The sequence below is a fragment of the Diabrotica virgifera genome, chromosome 1, assembly GCF_917563875.1.
Source record: "Diabrotica virgifera virgifera chromosome 1, PGI_DIABVI_V3a".
Classification (NCBI taxonomy): domain Eukaryota; kingdom Metazoa; phylum Arthropoda; class Insecta; order Coleoptera; family Chrysomelidae; genus Diabrotica; species Diabrotica virgifera.
Window position 1 is genome coordinate 104315151 of NC_065443.1, and position 21687 is coordinate 104336837.

Here is a 21687-nt window from a genome sequence, read left to right on the forward strand (position 1 = left end):
CTTAGTAGATTTGCTGTTATAACCATGCATGTCTTCTGTGGGAAAATTAGTATGTTAAATTTTCTAGCGGTTATATTACATTGATGCAGCAAACGTTGTAAATCATCTTTGAGATTTTGAGACTTTGAGAGAGTATTGCATTGTCTGAATAGCAGATTATTTTAAGTTGTTTTTCTCCCATTTGGTATCCTTTTTTAGTTCTTTGCGTACTTGAGTATGTGGGTTCGAAGTTGTTGTTCAACAAGTGGCCAAAGCTGGTGAGTAGTAGAACGTTTCGTTCATAAAATTGTTAATCATCTTCAATTTGAATTATGATGTGAACAGTTTAGTTTTAAAATATTTTTCAGATTGTGCTTCTAATAATTTTTCCTTTAGATAGCTTATTCTAAGCCTGCTTATTTTAGTATACTCTGTCAAATTGTGCTACCTTTATTGCTAGCATATTTAGATTATGTCTATAAAGTTAGAGCCTATCCGTTTCGGATGTTGGCGACCATCACGGCAATCTGTACTTTTTACACTTCTGCTCTGAAACAATTTGAGGTTGTTGTGTTGAACCACATAGGTAGGGGAAACCGGAGCAAAACGAGGCTCGGGGCAGAACGGGAAATGCATCGGTGTGCATAACTTATAGGTAGTCGTCATAATATTGGCAATAGCGCCGTTCGAACGAACATGGATTGACTCACTTCAGTCATTAGAAAGAAACTTCTAGTCACGTAGTGTGCTTCTTTACAGACATAAAATCCGTTTTCTTTTGTTTTGTTAAAAATTTTGGTGATATTTATAGAAATGCTATAAGGTGAGCCAGTAAGTTTTATCACATTTTTCATTCAAATATAATAGATATGTTATTGAATTTTAATATTGCGTGCTGTGAACCGTTTTATATCTTTTCCGTAAGAAATTACTAATTTTATTTGAAATAATGTCTGTTGGGGCAAAACGGTCGGGGCAAGACGGGATATTATCCCATCTTGCCCCGTTCTCCTAAATTGCCACTACTTTACAGCATTTAAACTTTGTGAGAAGAATCGGACTAAAAGTGATAATAAAAAAAAAATCAAAGAAAACTAAAGAAGAAAACGAGATGGACGTTATATGGTACGAGATGGATGGAAGAAAACTAAATAAGAAAACGGATGCTCATATTTGCATTCAACTGAAAGATGGGTAGTGTGTAGTGTCTGCCATGGCTCATAATTCCTGAGCAGGTGTTGAGGATGAAGACGAAGGTGCTCATATTTGCGAACTCTGCCAGCCTGACTAAAATAAATTCCCATTTTGCCCCGTAACCGGCAAAATGGGAATTTCGGACTGATAAGTTAAGTTTTTTATAACCAAATAACTAAGCAATCTGGATTATCAATAAAGTAAGTTATATGAAGTTTAATAGCAAATGATCCTCTCTGACTTTGTTATTTTTTAATAATAATAATAATATGTAAGCACTACGAGCCTAGTAGGTCCATGGCTTGATGTACTATTCTTTTCCACTCCCTTTTGTCAGTCGCTTTTCTTTCCCAGTTCCTTTAGCATATTCATGGTTTCCGCCTGCTTTTTCTGTTGATTTTTTATTTCCTTTGTATCCACAGCCAGTCCTTTTAGCAAATCCATCATTTGGGCTAGCATTTCTGGGTTTGAATCATCCCGTTTTTTGGTGATCTATAGGTTTTTTTGGAATTTTTGAATACATCATCCCAAGTTCCTGCTATTCTTTTTCCTCCCTCTGAATACGTATCATCTGAGTCTGTCATATTTATAAGATTTCACTTTTCTTGATGTTGCCCTAGTTTCGCGAGAATATTCTTTGTACCGCGATAGGGGATGATATCCAGTTCAACCCTTCAGAAATATCTACCCCTCTCAGTGCAATCAGCTTCTCTAAACTTTATTAAGTTACGCTTTCCAATAATTATTCGCTTTAATTGAGGTTTGGCACCACCGCTTTATATTCGAACCGGACTTCAGCTATAGAACTAGCTGTTTTATTTATCTTATGTCCACTTTACATCAACAATAAATTTAACAAGAAATTGACAAAGTTATTCAAGGCCAAATTTAACGTGTACAAAATGTATGGTTTGTAAAAGAAAATGAAGGAATTTGATGAAATAGAACAATTGGATATGTTTTATTTTGTCAAATTTCTTTATTTTCTTTTTATTCACGGCAAAATTGGGTGTTTTGTATAAGTCAAATTTGACCTTGAATAACTTTGTCAATTTCTTGTTCAATTTATTGTTGATGTAAAGTGCACTTTATCAATATAACCTTACTTGTTTTTCTTATTGTCAGTATTGTTTTTAACGCCGAATATCACTTTTTCGCAGTGGATTTACACTTATTTTATTGTTCTTCACTTTATAATCACCTGGTACTGTCAGTTAACATTTAATTTTCGCAACAATTCTCGAAATTTTCGGGTTTATCGTTGGCGAAAAATCAAACACTTTAACACTTTCAATGTCACGTTGCCAATCCAACACATTTCAACACATTAATACACCGTTTAATTTTCTTTCTAGGATTTTTCTTTCTTAAGTATCCCGTTCTGCCCTGGTCTCCCCTACATAGATTTTTCAGCAAGGAAATCCTTCGCCTTCCCGGTCCTCGTTTTCCTTATACTTTTCGTTGTAAGACTAGTTGCAGCAGTGCATATCTCTTGCTGTTTGCATGATGTGACCGAGGTATTCGATTTTGGCTGTTTTTATTGTGGTTAACAGCTCTTTTTCTTTTTGAATTCCCAACAAAACACCCTGATTGGCAATGTGGTAGGTAAAAGATATCTTCAGGATTGGTAGATAAAGCCACATTTCGAAAGCCTCAATTTTCTTGCAGGTGGCGTCTGTGAGAGTCCACCACTCAACTCTGTACAATAGGAACTACGATACATTTTTGAAAAACCCACAGATTTTGACAGGTAAATTTTTGATTAAATTTTGTTTTATTTTTGATAAAGTTTTGACTTCATTAGATATTGCATTACAAAGAAAGATCTGTTTCCAGCGATTATTCGCGTTTTATCTTCTCGTTCTGCATTGTTGTCATTGGTGATTGTTGCTCCTAGATATATAAACTTTTTAAACACTTCAAAGTTTAATTCTTAACAATAATTCTTAACTAACATTTAAGAAGTTTAAGGCTTCTTCTTCTTTAAGTGTCGTTTCCCAATCGGAGGTTGGATATCATCATCACTATCTTAACTCTATCTACTGCTGCTCTGAAGAGTTCTATAGCAATGCATTTAAACCAGTCCCTTAAATTATTCAACCATGACAATCTCTTTCTTCATATACTCCTTCCTCTGTTTATCTTTACATGTATTATCAGTCTTAATTTCAGATCGCTGTGCCCTCATTACGTGTCCCAGGTATACAGGGTGTTTGGTAAAGGATGGGCCATAGCTTAACCTTAGATTCCTGAGGTTAAAATAGGTAGATTTAAGCTAACTTACCTTCATACAAAAGTTGATAATAACCGAAATATTGGGTGTCAAAGTTAAACTTTTATTTTATTTATTTTTGAATATTTCCTGACAGGCATTTGACAACAACACGAAATTTGGTAAGTGGTACTGGTACTGTATACCCTACTAAATTATGTTAAACAGACGTTTCTGGCTACTACCAGAGGCGTACGACGGGGGAACGTGAATGGTTGACCCTTACCAAATTCTACGCCATTGGCGAAATTGCTATTTTAGTACAATTTTTTTATTCTCCAATACTTTCTATGTAAATAACATACTCTTCATAAAGCCATTAGTTTTCGAGATATTTGAAGCTAAAAACGAAGGAGCATAATACATTAAACAAAATAAGTGTGCCTTTTCATTTTTAACTTCAAATATCTCGAAAACTAATGACTTTATCGTTACGAATGAAGAGTATATTATTTGCATAGAAAGGATTGGAGAATCTAAAAATTATGCTAAAATAGCAGTTTCATCAGTGGCGTAGAATTTGGGAAGGGTCAACCATTCACTTTCCCCTGTCCTACGCCTCTGGTAATAGCCAGAAACGATTATTTAACATAATTTAGTAGGGTGTACAGTACCTACACTTTCTGCCAAGTATGACATGGATATGTCAAATTATTTTGAAAGTATTCTTTTTTTTTAATAATTTATTCTTTATTTAAAACTTTAAGAATTATGTGTGCCCGATACTATAAAACTATTTGACATATCCTTATGATACTTGGCACAAAGTGTAGGTACTGTACATCCTACTAAATTATGTTAAATAATGGTTTCTGGCTACTACCAGAGGCGTACGACTAGGGAAAGTGAATGGTTGACCCTTCCCAAATTCTACGCCACTGATAAACATGCTATTTTAGCATAATTTTTAGATTCTCCAATACTTTCTATGCAAATAATATACTCATCATTCGTAATGACAAAGTCATTAGTTTTCGAGATATTTGAAGTTAAAAATGAAAAGGCACACTTATTTTGATTAATGTATTATGCTCCTTCGTTTTTAGCTTCAAATATCTCGAAAACTAATGGCTTTATCGTTACGAATGAAGAGTATGTTATTTGAATAGAAAGTATTGGAGAATAAAAAAATTGCACTAAAAAGCAATTCCGCCAGTGGCGTAGAATTTGGAAAGGGTCAACAATTCACGTTCCCCCGTCGTACGCCTCTGGTAGTAGCCAGAAACGTTTGTCTAACATAATTTAGTAGATTGTACAATACCAGCATCACTTACCAAATTTCGTGTCGTTGTCCCATGCCTGTCAGAAAATATTCAAAAATAAATAAAATAAAAGTTTAATTTTGACACCGTGTATTTCGGTTATTATCAACTTTTGTACTAAGGTAAGTTAGCTTAAATCGACCTATTTTAACCTCAGGAATCTGAGGTTAAGCAATGGCCCATTCTTTACCAAACACCCTGTATAGGTACAGCAAATTTCTTATTTTTTTGTTATTTTTATTTTAAGTCTATAGTTCAATAAAGTATATAAATTAAGACATTATTGTAAAAAATTATAAATATACAAACCTGAACATGAGATAGTAAGTTAAAATGACTTGCATAATCTTTAATATATTGCAGAACCTGAGGTTGCGATAAGTAAGAATAGTCTGGTTTTGAAAATGGAAAGTCTTCTAATTGCATCAGCTCTTTGGGCAAATTGGTTCTAAAATAGTAAAGGCTTTAATACTACAACATATTTCCTAAACAACAATTAATGATGACAATAAATAAATGACAACAATAAAAGTCTGTATTAAAGAAATAAAGGTAGTTGAAGAATTTTTTTTTAAAATCTCATACACAATGTATATCCAACACACAACACAAGCATGAACAAAATTCAAAATTTAATTTTTACAACAATCACATTTGCGATACAGATTACACAAACAAATTAACACAAAAACAGTCAAAATTTGACACTCCTAGGGCAATAACATCAATTTCAAACAATTTTTTCAACCACAGATTGCTACAGTCCATAAGATCGCGACCAAAATTTCGTTGTTTGAAAAGAAATACATAACCTAAAAAAATCAAGTTATAAAATCTTTCCGGAATTGTTTAATTTGCTTTCTTTTTGAGAACGATTTCCGGAGTGGAAATTGAAATGTCAAAAACAGTAGTTAATTAAAAATGTGAATTTCATTTCAGCAATAATTGTGGTTAAATCCCATATAAACATAACAGTGGCGTACCGATAGATCAGCGGACCCCGGTTCCAGTTGGAATGCGGGCCCACCCGCCCAATAAAAACTCACATTGTATAACACGAGTATCGAGCATCTAGCCTATTGTATTGGGATTCTTTTTATGACCCACCGTATAAAACTTGCATTGAATATCTCAGTTTCCGAATTTTCGAAACTTTGTAGTTTACCTACAACTTATTCATGGATCGTGCTAATATAAAAAATATAAGTGTTTGAGTTAGCACGTGTAGGCAGGCACCGGCGATTAGTCTTTAAACAAGGACTTCGGCAAGCAGGTAAAACGAGTAAATAAAATATTACAAAAGTGTTCCCTGTGTTTCTTAATAAATTTTGATTTCAAATTTTTTAATGAATAGTTATTCTTCGTTATTATTAATAAATACGTAGACACAAATTAAAATTTATTAAACAGTTACATTTAGTAGTGTGTGCTTGTGTAGTTTAAAATGTCCCCATCAAATTAGAAACAAAAGAAGCAAAAAGCGCTTTAGAGCGGGTCCCTGCGGGGTCCGGGCCCTGGTTCCGCGGAACCATGCTCTGTACGCCACTGAAACATAATACCTAAATTGTAATATGTTGGTGTTTCAAATTAAGTAATTTTTTAAAGTATGTATTGTATATACTACCTACCTAATTGTAAACTAAAAAACGAAATTTGGATAATAACCGTAAGGAGTTGACAAGACAAGTTATAAATGAAAGTGTCCAATTAAAACATGTATCTACATACTATGAATTTATTAATATAATTTCAGGTTTGTGGACTGTATGTTTTTAGGTTGCTGGTTCAAGTGGAATTTAGAGAGAGATATGATGATACAGACAAGATTATAAGTTTATAAAAAATTTTACCCGTCACTGTTTCACCACTCGTGATTCTATCACGTCACATATACCGGTTTCACACGCGCTATCTTGCTTCTCGTACGAGGTTTAGCGGATTCACGGTTTGTCTATATCGGATTATCGTTTGTTACTATTGCAGAGAGAGGAAATAGTTGAGAGGTTAATAGTTGAACCCAGAGAAAGTTTCAAGTACTTAGATAGATGTGTTGCCAACGAAAGTTAACACAAGAGAGGTCTTTACCCTTCGGCGGGTAGCGCAAGAGCGTTATTTACAGTTCTGTTGCATTTGCGGGTCAAGAGGGAATAGTCTTTTGCTTTCAAGCGGAGAAATCAGTGTAGAGACCTGTCTCCAGCGGCGTGTGACAATCAATAGAGGAAGAGAGTTCTGTCGCAATGTCTAAGTATAATGTGTGCACATAGGTAGATAATAAGGCTTGGGTTATAGACCAGGGCGGATCTGTTTTGAGGTGGATGTGAGAGGTGGCATTCGGATTTTTGCAGATAAAATTAGGTGACAACTTCAGTAATTATAATTGACTTATGCTCCTTCTCAAATATGCCCGGAACATTAATAAAAAATTAAAATATTTAAAAATATCGTAAAACATCGATTTTTTTTTAACTTTCATTGCTTATAACTTTAAAACGATTTATTTTGGAACAAAGTCGTAGGAAAATAAAATAAATATAATTGAATTTTGTATGATATACGACTGGTTTAAAATGTCTTAAATTATTACCCTTTCTGCAAAATAACAATAAATACAAAATAAGGGGGCAAAATAAGCCTGTTTTTATTCAATGTTTTTCAAGCACTTTGGTTGCACTTCTACGTAATTCGATTAGAAAATTCTTACAACATACGTAATCCGTCCACCGAATTTCATTAAAATCGATATACCTAATAGATTTTGCATAATAATTTTGCAATCTAAATTTTTTTAAAAAAGTTTAAACTTTTTAAAAACTTTCTGAACAAAAAGTAGACTATTTAGAAGTTTGCTAATTTTTTTTTACATATAAAGAGGCGCTCGACCTATCTAATGCATTTTACAGAACTAAAATTGGATTATTTAAGCGGCCTCAGCACTGTTTTAAAATTATAAACAATTTTTTGGCTTATAAACAAATATAGTGAGGACGTTTGAGTTGGAATAAATTTATTTTCTCAAAAACGGGCGACTCTGGAGATAAATACCGAAACAAGTCGATTTTTATATTTAAATTATAAGTTTTTGGCATATATATCATACTAGTGACGTCATCCATCTGGGTGTGATGACGTCTTCTTCTTCTTCAGGTGCCGTCCTCGTTCCGAAGTTTGGCTATCATCAAGGCTATGCGTATTTTTGATACCGTAGATCTAAATAATTGGCAGCTGCTGCACTTGTACCAATCTCTTAAATTCTTCAACCATGAATATTTTCTTCTGCCAATGGATCTTTTACCCATTATTTTTCCCTGAATAATTAATTGTAGTAGCTGGTACTTTTGTCCCCTCATTATATGTCCCAAGTATTGCAGTTTGCGCTTTTTAATAGTAAGCGCAAGTTCTTTTTCTTTCTGCATCCTTCGCAACACTTCCATGTTTGTCACTCTCTCTGTCCACGATATTCTCAGTATCCTGCGGTACATCCACATCTCGAATGCTTCTATTTTCCTTGTATCGATCTTTTTCAGTGTCCAAGCTTCCATTCCATAGAAAAGAACTGACAGCACGTAACATCTCATCAGGCGAATTTTAAGATTTAAACTTAGCTCTCTTCCGCATAAAACTGTTTTCATTTTGGTAAAAGTAGCTCTAGCTTTTTCTATTCTGATCTTGATTTCTTCAGAGTTGTCGTTGTTTTCATTAATCACAGTTCCCAGGTAATTATATTTTCTAACACGCTCAATTCTTTGATCATGTACGGTTATGTCAGAAAAATGTCAGAAAAATGTCATGTGATGACGTAACCGATGATTTTTTTAAATGAGAATCGTTATCGTGTGCCAGCTTATTCTAGGTCTGGATCCCGCGTATGAAAAAAAAGTTGATTAATAGCAAGCTGAAAATTTGTTAATAGCTTAAGGGTGTCTAGTCGAATAAACTTTGATATATGGGAACACTGAAACAGGGGTAGTTTTAATTGTGGAACAGGTTAAAAATTTGGAACGGTCACAGCACGAAAACGGCACATTTATTTTGTCCGACACAACAGACTTAAACTCTCCGAACAGAGATTAAACTCTCATGAAAAAATCAGACTGCTATTTATTACCTGTCATAATTCCTGTCATTTGACATATTCTACATGTTCCACTCATTAAAACGCCCATTTGGTGACAAATAGCAGTCTGATTTTTGCATGAGAGTTTAATCTCTGTTCGAAGAGTTTAAGTCTGTTCTGTCGGACAAAATAAATGTGCCGTTTTCGTGCTGTGACCGTTCCAAATTTTTAACCTGTTCCACAATTAAAACTACCCCTGTTCCAGTGTTCACACATATCAAAGTTTATTCGACTAGACACCCTTAAGCTATTAACAAATTTTCAGCTTGCTATTAATCAACTTTTTTTTCATACGCGGGATCCAGACCTATTCGAAAGGTTGTTCAATTCTCTACTCATTAATATAGACATTAACATAATTATTTATACAGGGTGCCCAATTTTTTTTTAATTAATTGAGACAAAAAGAAGAAAGTATATAATTTATTTAGTTCGAAATACATTTTACTGTTGTCCTAAAACATAAAAAAATGTTTATTTGATAAATAACTGAAAAATTAATTTATTCCAACTCAAACGTCCTCACTGTATTTGTTTATAAACCAAAAAAATTGCATTGTTTATAACTTTAAAACAGTGCTGAGGCCGCTTAAATAATCCAATTTTAGTTCTGTAAAGTGCATTAGATAGGTAGAGCGTCTCTTTATATGTAAAAAAATTAGCAAACTTCTAAATGGTCTACTTTTTGTTCAGAAAGTTTTTAAAACAATTTAACATTTTTAAAAAAATTTAAATTGCAAAATTATTATGCAAAATCTATAAGTCGATTTTAATGAAATTTGGTGGACGATTTAAGTAGGTTGTAAGAATTTTCTTAAGCGAATTACGAAGGTTCTAAGTGCAACCAAAGTGGTTGAAAAACATTGAATAAGAATAGGATTATTTTGCTCCCTTATTTTGTACATACTTATTGCTATTTTGCAGAAAAGTTAATAATTTAAGACATTTTTAACCAGACGAATATGATACAAAATTAAATTATCTTTATTTTACTTCCCCACGACTTTTTTCCAAAATGAATCGTTTTAAAGTTATAAGCAAAGAAATTAGAAAAAAAATCGATGTTTTTCGAAATTTTTATATATTTTAATTTTTTTCTTAATGTTCCGGGCATATTTGAGAAGGAGCATAAGTCAATTATTATTATTGAAGCTGTCACCTAACTTATCTGTAAAAATCCGAATGCCACCTCGCACATTTAAAAATAGACGTTTTTTCACAGATCCGCCCTGTAGACCAGTAAGGATCTGTGAAAAAAACGTCTAGTTTTGGATGTGAGAGGTGGCATTCGGATTTTTGCAGATAAAGTTAGGTGACACTTTTAGTAATAATAATTGACTTCTCAAATATGCCCGGAACATTAATAAAAAAAATTAAAAATTTCGAAAAACATCGATTTTTTTCCGCTTTCTTTGCTTATAACATTAAAACGATTCGTTTTGGAACAAAGTCGTAGATAAATAAAATAAAGATAATTGAATTTTGTATGATATACGACTGGTCAAAAATGTCTTAATGTATTACCATTTCTGCAATATAGCTATAAATACAAAATAAGGGGGCAAAATACGCCTGTTGTTATTCAATGTTTTCTAACCATTTTGGTGGCACTTAGAACCTTAGTAATTCACTTAGGAAATTGTTTGTGACACACTTAAACCGTGTACCAAATTTCATTAAAATTTACTTAATAGATTTTGCATAATAAATTTGCAATCTAAATTTTTTTAAAAAAGTTCAAATTTTTTAAAATCTTTCTGAACAAAAAGTAGACCATTTAGAAGTTGTCTAATTTTTTTTACATATAAAGAGGTGCTCTTCCTATCTAATACACTTTACAGAATTAAAATCGGATTATTTAATGGGCCTCAGCAATGTTTTAAAATTATAAACAATTCTTTGGCTTATAAACAAATAGTTTTCTTTAATAATAAAAACATTAATTTTTAGCAATGCAAATAATTAAAACCGGTATAATTTGACTTAAACTTTCAAATGCTGTCAGCATAATTGCTATTTTATTTTGTTAATCAAAAGTTATTCGCGTTCAAAAATTGCAATTTTTCGATTTTTTGAAAGTTCCACCGCGTTTATCTCGAAAACTATGCATTCTACGAAAAAACTTGTAAGAACATTTTTTGCTTAGAATTACCCAAGAAATACAAAAAAAAAATGTTTTATTTTGCGAAAATCGATATTATTTATTCCTCAAGTTCTTTGTTTATAACAATCTTATCGACAACCAGATCAACTGTTACCCAAAAAATTCGTGTTCTACACGGGTCAAAATACATAAAAAATCTTGGGTAAGTCCATCTAAATAAAGGAGCCCGTAGCACCCCCTCCTGGCCACAGCACTAATTTGTTTATAAGCCAAAAAATTGTTTATTAACTTAAAACACTACTGAGGCTGCTTAAATAATCCGATTTCAATTCTGTAAAGTGCATTAGATAGGTAGAGTGCTTCTTTATATGTAAAAAAATTGACAAAACTTTGTATGTTCTAGTTTTTGTTGTGCAAGATTTAAAAAAAATTTAATTTTTTAAAAAATGTTTAGATTGCAAAATTATTATTCAAAATCTAGTAAGTCAATTTTAATGAAATTTGGTGTATGGTTTTAGCACATTACAAAAAATTTCTAAGCGAATTAGGAAGGTTCCAGGTGTAACCTAAGTGATGGAAAATCATTGAATAAGGACAGGCTTGTTTTGCCCCTTATTTTATATTTATTGCTATTTTGCAGCAAGGGTGATAAATTAAGACATTTTTAACCAATCGCATCTGATAGAAAATTTAATTGTCTTTGTTTTATTCCTATACGACCTTGTTCCAAAATGAATCGTTTTAAAGTTATAAGCAAAAAAAGTAAAAAAAAACGAAATTTTTTGAAATTTTTAAATATTTTATTTTTTTTTATTAACGAAGTTATCACCTAACTTTATCCGCAAAAATCTGAATGCCACCTCTCACATCCACCTAAAAACAGGTCCTTACTGGTCTACTGGTCTATTAAGGAATAGTTTAAAACTGAGGATGAAAATGATTGAAATCATACAGCGAAAAAATATGATTATTCTTTACTGGCTGATTGGTCACAAATCATCACTTTCGATGAAAAATAAAGTACTTGTCTACAAAGCAATTTTGAAGCCAATATGGAGTTACGGGATCCAACTTTAGGGTACTGCATCAAACTCCAATATCGAAATCTTGGAGTGGTTCCAGTCGAAGGTTCTTCGAATAATCACAAATGCCCCATGGTATGTTGCAAATAATATTATTAGACGCGATCTAGAAATTGCAACAGTAAAAGAAGAAATTACTAACTTCGCACAGAAATACGAAGACAGACACACAACATCCAAATGTACTAGCCAGAAACCTGATGAGACAACCAGTCAGACGAAGACTTAGACGAAATACACCTAGTGATTTACCATCGCGATTTTAGTTATATGTGTCGTAATTCCCAGAGACAAACAATTTTATATCTATGTAAAATATTTGTAAAGAAAATGATTAATGAATCATTTTCTCCAAGTCACCTACACTAGTGGTCATAACATTTACTCATTGTAACTTGTTTTACAGATTGTAAATAAATTGGGAGGTTAAATAAAAAAAAATTATATGTGAAAAATTAAACAAACACTATTATCCACAAATTTATGTGCAACAATTTTACTTTCGAATTAGCCTTCCGTGACTAATATTGGGTCTGTGAGACGGACCACTTAGAGTTTTTACGATTATATCCAAATTGTTCGTTATGTATCTTCGCCGCCATCAGTAGCTGGCTGATTCAGGTGTCTGTTTTTAGTGTTGAAGTTTGAGTCTTTAGTGTCAAGTGATTATGCAATTATCGGCAATTTTATATAAAATTTTTTCTCAGAGATCGATGTTGGACGTGACATATTCGATGAAAAAATATTTATATTAACGAAACATAATGCGAACAAGTGCTGATAATTTAGTAATCCAATTGCCAGAAGTAAAAGGTGAAGCTAGGTACAAAAAGATGGCAGTGGAAAAATTAAGCTTGTTTTTCACAAATGACAAATGAGATGTTGTATAATTGTTTTTATTTTCATTGGTATTTTGCTAATGTTTAAGAGGCTTAATAAATTAAAAATGGGTATCAATCTTGTTTAATTACACTCCTTCAAGGAGTAAACACAACCCTACACTTGAAAGTGTGTCAATGGAAACATTTTTTTATGTCGGTCTCTGAGACGGATGTTAGCTTTAATGTTCAGAAAACCTATCGACGGTTAAACTGCAAAACCTCGTAAGTCAGTTTTATGTAACTTTAGAGGAGGGACAAAAAACATGTTGGCTTCTTTATGTAAGATTCAATTTATTCGTTTTTTGTGTGTAGGGTTCTTTTAAGGTAACGATTCCATTACCATTAAGTAAAATTCAGTAATATTGATTTTCTTTGTCAAAGAGCGACTCACGAGGTTTTGTAACTTAAAATCTTAAACTTACGAGGTTTTGTCTCATAAAAATGCTACTTACGAGGTTTTGTAACTTAAAATCTTACTTACGAGGTTTTTGTAGATGTCGCTAGTACCATTAAATTTAAATATTGACTTACAAACTTTCGTAGTTTAAAAGATATGTAAAAGCATAAACCAACAAAGTATAAAAGTCATAATGGAACAAAAATCGACTCACGAGGTTTTGCAGTTTAATCGTCGCTATGTTAGTTGCGGAAGGTTAGAATACTAACTTACCTAAGTCCATCATACATGGAAGAGTGAATGGGTAGTCCATTTTCATCAATTCCAATTTTTTCATTATAATTCCAGGTACCACCTATCAAGCCAGTTTGTTCAAAAAGTTCGCACTCATAATGCTCGTCTAGACTGTGTTTTAGAGCAGCTAAGCCCGCAGCTCCTCCTCCAATAATTGCTATTTTCATTTCTAGAAAAGCAACAAAGAAAGATAAGGTCAATTAATGACAAAGTTGAAAGAAGCAATTTAAAAAAAAATTAGGAAAACTTGTCAGATTGAATGAAATTTATGGACTACCAAAAACATTAGTAGGTAATCAACTAGAGTTCATACCAAACCCTTCTTTCAGTGCATCATAGTTTGTCGAATTCTCTTTATCGTGATTATTATGCGCATAGAACTCAGAAAATTATGTATTCGTTGACGAATAGTTGCATACTTTCGTCATTCTAGGTTAGTATAATTATTTCGACATTTTTTCGTTGACGCACACAAAGAAGGGTTCGGTATGAACTATACATTAGTCACATATCTGTGACTTATTTTGAAGTGATTTATTCTTTTTAAAAATATGGTTGTAAACTGAATGCCAATGCCAAGTGTTTGCATTATTTGTTTCTGTGGCTTACGATATCTTATCGTGTTTATATTTGTGGGTTACGCTGTTACAGATTTTACATGTGTACGTTATATCTGTTTTTCTTAGTTTAGACGCTATAAGAATGATTAACAACTTTTTTAAAGCTTTACACTTAAAAAAATTAAACACATTTGCAACCGTATAGGTATCTCAAATAGACCAGTACTCTGGGCTAATTTGCAAAATACAAGGAAAAAGTTATTTACCAGCAATTTTATTGCTGGGATCGAATCTTATGATTGTATATATTAATAATATAGGTATGCAAAGTCCGCAGATAGTGTGCTACTTTTTTATAAACAAAATGGCGCCCGAAAATCGTGTTTTTTCAATTTTTGCTCTATAACTCCAAAGATTTTAACTTTACACCAAAAACACTCAAATACAAATTCACCGTAATTACATTCTGAAATAATAGATTAATAATTTATTTATAAGAAAAGAAAACTACATATTTTTTTCCAGTTGTAGACTTTTTTTAGATAAACTTACTACAAGTGTACATTTTAACGTTAAAAACACAAATATTCTCATTTGAAAGCTGTATAATTATTTCTCTCTCTCTTCAGTCCTCACCCCCCGGAGGAAGTGTAGTGGTCGACGTGATGTCGTGTATTGTCCGTCTCCAAAGATCTCTGTCTCTGGTCATTTCTTTTAACAGGTCTTTTGCATATTCCTGTAATTTGATCGATCCATCTTGTTGGGGATCTTCCTCGTGATCTTCGGCCTTCCACCTTTCCTTGTATAATGAGTCTTTCCATGTTTTCTGTGTTCGCTCTCATAACATGTCCAAAGTATTTTAATTGTTGGAGATGGCCTTTTCTGGAGAGCCGTTGTTCTATGGTCGGTCCAAGGAATTCGTAGCATTCGTCTCCAACAGAACATTTTAGTGGAGTCTATCTTTCTTCTTTCCAGATTTCTCAGGGTCCAAGATTCACATCCGTAAGTCAGTATTGGGAATATTAAGCAGTTGATCAACCTCATCTTTAACGCTCTTGAAATTTGACAGTTCTTCCACTTTGTGGCCATTTTTGCTGTGGCAACTTTTGCTGAATCACATCTACGTTTTATTTCTTCCTGTATTTGTGATCAATAATCCCAGATATAAGTACGAGCTCACAACCTCAAACCGGTCAATTGTGGTTAGATTGTGGATTGTATCATAAACAACAATATTTAATGCGGAAAATGAAACTCTTCTCCATATAATATTCTATGAACATGGAGATTCTGATATGTACAGTACGTAAATCGTTCTGCTGGACATAGGGAATATACATAGAGATCATTGTGGCAACTGCGCTAATCTGTGTTAGTTGAAACTTCTGTTCGAGTACGAGTTTCTGGTGCAATAGGGCTGTTAGAACGAATAGAATGAGTGATTTTCCATGCAAGGCAGTCCATAAATAAATCAAAAACAAAGATTATGACTGATGAATTAATAATTTTACTTTAATTTTTAAAATATCTTTTATTTAAAAATTAATTTCCAAATTAAACAGATACAGTTTTCCCATTAGGTCAAAAATAGTTCTACTGCAATGTCATGTTTTGACGTTTATTTGTGTCACCCAAAATTAATTGTCAATTTTAAGGTTAACAACTATATTGTCATTGAGATAGCGAAGTTGCCATATTATCTTAATTTAATACAATGTATGTATTTATGTATCTAAATATATACAATGTATGTTCCCTATGTCCAGCTGAACGATTTACGCACTGTATAAAGATGACAATAGTAAAAAAAATATATATTTTGCAAGTTAAGTAAAAAAAAACATCAGTGAAGAATTGTTAGAGAAAATTGTTCATTTTAAAGCGATATAAAAATATAATATTGGTGAATTGCAACTTTTTCCAATGGATTGAATCCAGCACTGTCCATGGTACAATGAAGAAATATCGGCTAACTGGCCTAGCAACTTTGTGCATTGAGCATGATTTGTCAAAATCAAACGATTTTCAAAAATTATAGACATCTTTGCCAATCAGAATAGATGTGAATGAAAATTTTTGGGAGATACTTCGACATATCACCGACATACGGCGTCATCTAGGGGTCGATAACACGGAAATAGTCCCACCAGAGGAAGTGTGAGCTCTATGCCTAAATCTGAATATTACTAATCTTTTTTATAATAATGTGTATTTACCTTTCAACTCTTGTACCGGGTGTCCCAATAAGAATGGCTCTCGGCCATATCTCAGGAACCGTTTATAGTAGAGCTTTGAAATAAAAATTTTTATAACAAAAGTTGCCTCAGAAAAAGCCTGGAAATTATTTTCATAATTGTGGGTCCACCGCTAGAGGGCGTAATTGAATATCAAAAATTAAAAAATCTAAATTTTACAAAATTTTCCTAATGAAGGGGCACTAGAAATCCGATTATTGTTTTCTTCATAAAATTCTGCGCATATTTGACTTAACAAGTTTAACTCTACTTTTGCACATAAGAGGTGGGGGTGAGTGGGAACCTTGTTATGAAAAAATGGATGTAAGTCCGGTTCTGCTAAATCAAATTTTGAAAACTGGGTCTTGTTGAAGACAGATCTTTTTCTTAAATGTAAGCGTGATAATTTTGAACCATCCTATTAAGTAATAAGCCAGCTGGGAAGCGTTATTTAATTTTTTTCAGGAATCTAGTTTTCTTTGGAAAATATTAAATACAAGTATGAATTTTTAATCATACTTTATAAAATTAGATTAAATTAGCAATAGAATAGCGAAAACCGCATGTCGATACCTTTTTTATATCTCAAGATATCTCGAGAAACGTGTAAATTTTATACATAACTGTTACTATCACCGATAAACTAAGTTAATGAAAAGTAGTGTGCTGTGGAAAAAAACAAAATAACATTTTCCAGATGTCAACGTATAAAAATATAATTAATTAAAACAACAATATAAAGAGAAACAATACTATTAAAATTAAATATAACAAAGAACAAAAAGAACTACTTAGTGACGACCTAAATATTCAAATTGTTGCCCATCATACACTACTCTGGAATACATTAAACAGAGAATACTAAACGCCATTCAAAGCATATCGAGAGCAGAAATTGAGACTGCTGTTCAATCTACTCTTGAAAGAGTAAATGTTTGCAACGAAAATGATGGGCAGAAATTTGAACATTTATGTCATCACTAAATAGTTGTTTTTATTTCTTTGTAATAGGGCTTTTCAACGCTTCTCATTTGTTTCGAGCCTCTGTCATATGCCGTATAATCCGTGTATAATATTAATATACGAGATACGAACGAGGCTCGAAACAAATGAGAAGCGTTGAAAAGACCTAATATACGTTGACAGCTGGAAAATGTTTCTTTGTTGTTTCCATAGCACAATACTTTTCCTAAACTTCGTTTACCGGTGACAGTAATAGTTATGTTTTTAAATTTACACGTTTTGTATGATATCTCGAGATAGAAAAAAGGTATTAACATGCGGTTTTCGCCATTCTGTTGCTAATTTTGTCTAATTTTGTAATATGGTATCAAAAATGCATGTTTGTATTTAATATTTTCCAAAGAAAACTAGATTTCTGAAAAAAATTAAATAGCACCTTCTAGCTGGCATATTACTCAGTAAGTTGGTTCGAAATCATAACTTTTACATTGATGAAAAAGATCTGTCTTCAACAAGACCAAGTTTGCAAAATTTGATTAAGCAGAACCGGACTCACAGCCAGTTTTTCATAACAAGGTTCCCACTCACCCCCACCTCTTGTTTCCAAAGGTAGACCTAAGCTTGTGAAATCAAATATGCGTAGAATTTTATGAAGAATACGACGATCGGATTTCCAGTGTCAGTTATTAGGAAAATTTTGTAAAATTTAGATTTTTTAATTTTTGATATTCAATTACGCCCTCTAGCGGTGGTCCCATAATTATGAAAATAATTTCCAGGCTTTTCCTGAGGCAACTTTTGTTATAAAATTTTTTATTTCAAAGCTCTACTATAAACGGTTCCTGAGATATGGCCGAGAGCCATTCTTATTGGGACACCCGGTACTTACTTAATATACAGGGTGTCCCGAAAAGATTGGTCATAAATTATACCACACATTCTGGGGTCAAAAATAGTTCGATTGAACCTAACTTGCCTTAGTACAAATGTGCTCACAAAACAAGTTACAGCCCTTTGAAGTTACAAAATGAAAATCGATATGTTTTCATATATCGAAAACTATTAGAGATTTTTTATTGAAAATGAACACGTGGCATTCTTATGGTAGCAACATCTTAAAAAAAAACTAAAGTGAAATTTGTGTAGCCCATAAAAATTTTATGGGGGTTTTGTTCCCTTAAACCCCCCCAAACTTTTGTGTACGTTCCAATTAGATTATTATTGTGGCACCACTAGTTAAACACAATGGTTTCAAAACTTTTTTGCTTCTTAGTACTTTTTCGATAAACCAGTGTTTAACGAGATATTTTGAATATTTGTCGAATCCACCAAATATTTGTATATGGTTAAGTACGATTATAAAGACCTGTTAATAATCTGAAAATTTATTTATAATTTACATTTTTAGGTATATTTTGAAAAAGAAGCCACATCTCGATAAAAGGTGACTTATCAAAAAAAGACTAAGAGGCAAAAAAGTTTTAAAAACACTGTGTTTAACTAACTGTACCACAATAATAGTTTAATTGGAACGCACACAAACATTTGGGGAGTTTAAAGGAACAAAACCCCTATCAGATTTTTATGTAAATATATTAAAAAAGAAGCCGCATCTCGACAAAAACTGGCTTATCGAAAAAATACTAAGAGGCAAAAAAGTTTTAAAAACGTTGTGTTTAACTAATGGTACCACAATAATGAATTCATTGAAACGTACACAAAAGTTTGGGGGGGTTTAAGGGAACAAAACCCTCATACAATTTTTATGGGGTGGACAAATTTCACTATAATTTTGTTTTAAGATGTTCCTGACATAATAATAATACACGTCCATTTTCGATAAAAAATCTCTAATAGTTTTCGATATATTAAAAAAAATCGATTTTCATTTTGTAACTTCAAAGGGTTGTAACTTTTTTTGTGAGCACATTTGTACTAAGGTAAGTTAGGTTCAATCGAACTATTTTTGACCCCAGAATGTGTGGTATAATTTATGACCAATCTTTTCGGGACACCCTGTATATGGGAACCTTTTGATATCTTGATATTGCTTTATTCTCCACTTGGTAGTGATTTTGTACAATCCGAGTACGTCGGTTATCTCCTGTTGGATCTCGGCTTCTGAAGTCAGTGATCAATATTAATTTTCTCATTTGGTGACAAAAGATATCAATGAGGTAGTTATTCGTTGTCTTCTTCATCGCTGTGTAAACATCGGTTGTGCAGGTACCACTACGACGTCATGCAGATACTGTTTTGCAGGTACTGCCCGATTCTTTTCGATCTCAGGGGTATGGTTTGTGGTCACTTCCAAGACAGCTGGCGACAGCCGCTGGATTTTGGGCAAATCTGGCTATCCTTACTTAGTTTGTTGTGCCGACCAATACAGTACTCGGGGTTTGGTAGGTGGAGTGATAATTTAGTTTGGTGTCTTATAAAGCCAATTAACAACAACTATCTCCCGTCTAAGACACCATTTGTTCGTTTCTATTTAAAGGTTTCTAATACCTCTATAGCACATATTTCGTGATTGTTATTTTTAATGTTAAATCTTAACAAAATGTAGTTTCTTTTATGACCTTTTGGGTACATTCTGTATATATGTTTAAAAAATGTTCATGGCTTTTAGAAAATTCTTTTAGGTATATACTTTAGAAAATCTAAAGTTTGGTTGCATTTAGTACTTGCTGGTTTTAAATATATATGGTTGTAATACATGTGTATTACTCAAACTAAAAATTTATGTGAAAATTCCACACCTGTAATTTTGAACCAATCAAAATACGTTATTTTGACATATCACCATGGCAACGGAGGTATTTTATCGGAAATTTTTTGCTCGTGGGGTACCCAACAGCGAATTATAGTGGAAATTTTTTGACGTTTACAATAACAGAACATTTTTGACAGACTGGTTTTTATTTGTTTACATAATTTAGTTTTGATTCATTTTCTATCACTTGTAGTTACTCAAAACTTATGTAAAATTGAAGAATATACTATTTTCTATCTTGAAATGGTATTCCCATGCAACTACAATGAGTAGAAATTACGAATTTGAAAGCCTAAATAATTGCTGACAAAGCTATGGCGCGCTATTAATCTGTTCATGCAGCTTTGGATTTTCAAATGCAAATTTGGTGTGGAATTTTCTTACCGAATACCACGCGAAGTCAAATTAATATCCGGAAATTTTTTTTTGATCATGAATATTTTTAGAAAATTTCCCTCGTCTGCGACTCGGGAAATTTTCAAAATATTCATGATCTCAAAAAAATTTCCGGAAATAATTTGACCTCTAGTGGTATTACTAGTGAAAATTCCACACCTGTAATTTTGAACCAATCAAAATACGTTATTTTGACAGATCACCATGGCAACGGAGGTATTTTATCGGAAATTTCTTGCTCGTGGGGTACCCAACACCGAATTATAGTGGAAATTTTTTGACGTTTACAATAACAGAACATTTTTGACAGACTGGTTTTTATTTGTTTACATAATTTAGTTTTGATTCATTATAGTTAGAAAGCTAAGATGTTTTCTATATTCTTCGGACACCTCCTCTCTTCTTAATGGCGAAAATGCAGGACTTTGAATGTTTTCAATTAAGTTTCTATGTCTAATAAAATATATATAATATTTAGACACTAATTTATTTACCTTTTTCCCATTCAGTACTTTCAATTTTGCGTAGTTTAGTCGCAAATATTCGTGGACAATTTGGAACAGATTTTCTTTCTTCAAGTTGAAGCCACAATCTCTATTAATTCAAATAAATAAGCCATGGTACGATGATTGATCTTTACATCAGATAATTTCACGCATATTTTGCATATTGTATGATTTTCAAATCGATTCATTTTTTTGATGCTTGCTGACGCTGGTTATGAATTCCATACCATTAAAACGCGCATAACGCACGTTAAGAAAAACGCCAAAAAATAATTTTCTATCACTTGTAGTTACTCAAAACTTATGTAAAATTGAAGAATATACTATTTTCTATCTTGAAATGGTATTCCCATGCAACTACAATGAGTAGAAATTACGAATTTGAAAGCCTAAATAATTGCTGACAAAGCTATGTGGAATTTTGGTGTGGAATTTTCTTACCGAATACCACGCGAAGTCAGATTAATATCCGGAAATTTTTTTTTGATCATGAATATTTTTAGAAAATTTTCAAACTATTCATGATCTCAAAAAAATTTCCGGAAATAATTTGACCTCTAGTGGTATTACTAGTGAATATAATATATTATGTAGCTTTAAAAATGTAAACATGCATGACGGTCTGTCAATCTGAAAGTTGATCTTAAATGACTTTTTTTTTATCAGTAAAAATATA

The 21687-nt window shown here is 32.4% G+C and overlaps 1 protein-coding gene across 5 annotated transcripts in view; it reads right to left on the minus strand.

Moving 5' to 3' along the window:
• The window catches only part of LOC114325338 (GPI ethanolamine phosphate transferase 1-like), a 229856-nt gene that overhangs the window by 152927 nt on the left and 55242 nt on the right, over positions 1-21687 (minus strand). For 3 of the 5 annotated variants that reach the window (XM_050642687.1, XM_028273392.2, XM_028273391.2), the window contains exons 2-3: positions 13559-13748; positions 5017-5155 (exon numbers count right to left, since the gene is read on the minus strand). The exons of the other annotated variants lie outside the window; for them this stretch is intronic. In XM_050642687.1, the coding sequence (XP_050498644.1) occupies positions 5017-5155; positions 13559-13746 (327 nt within the window). In that variant the 5' untranslated portion in view covers positions 13747-13748. The remainder of the gene's footprint in view (positions 1-5016; positions 5156-13558; positions 13749-21687) is intronic. 5 annotated transcript variants of the gene reach the window in all.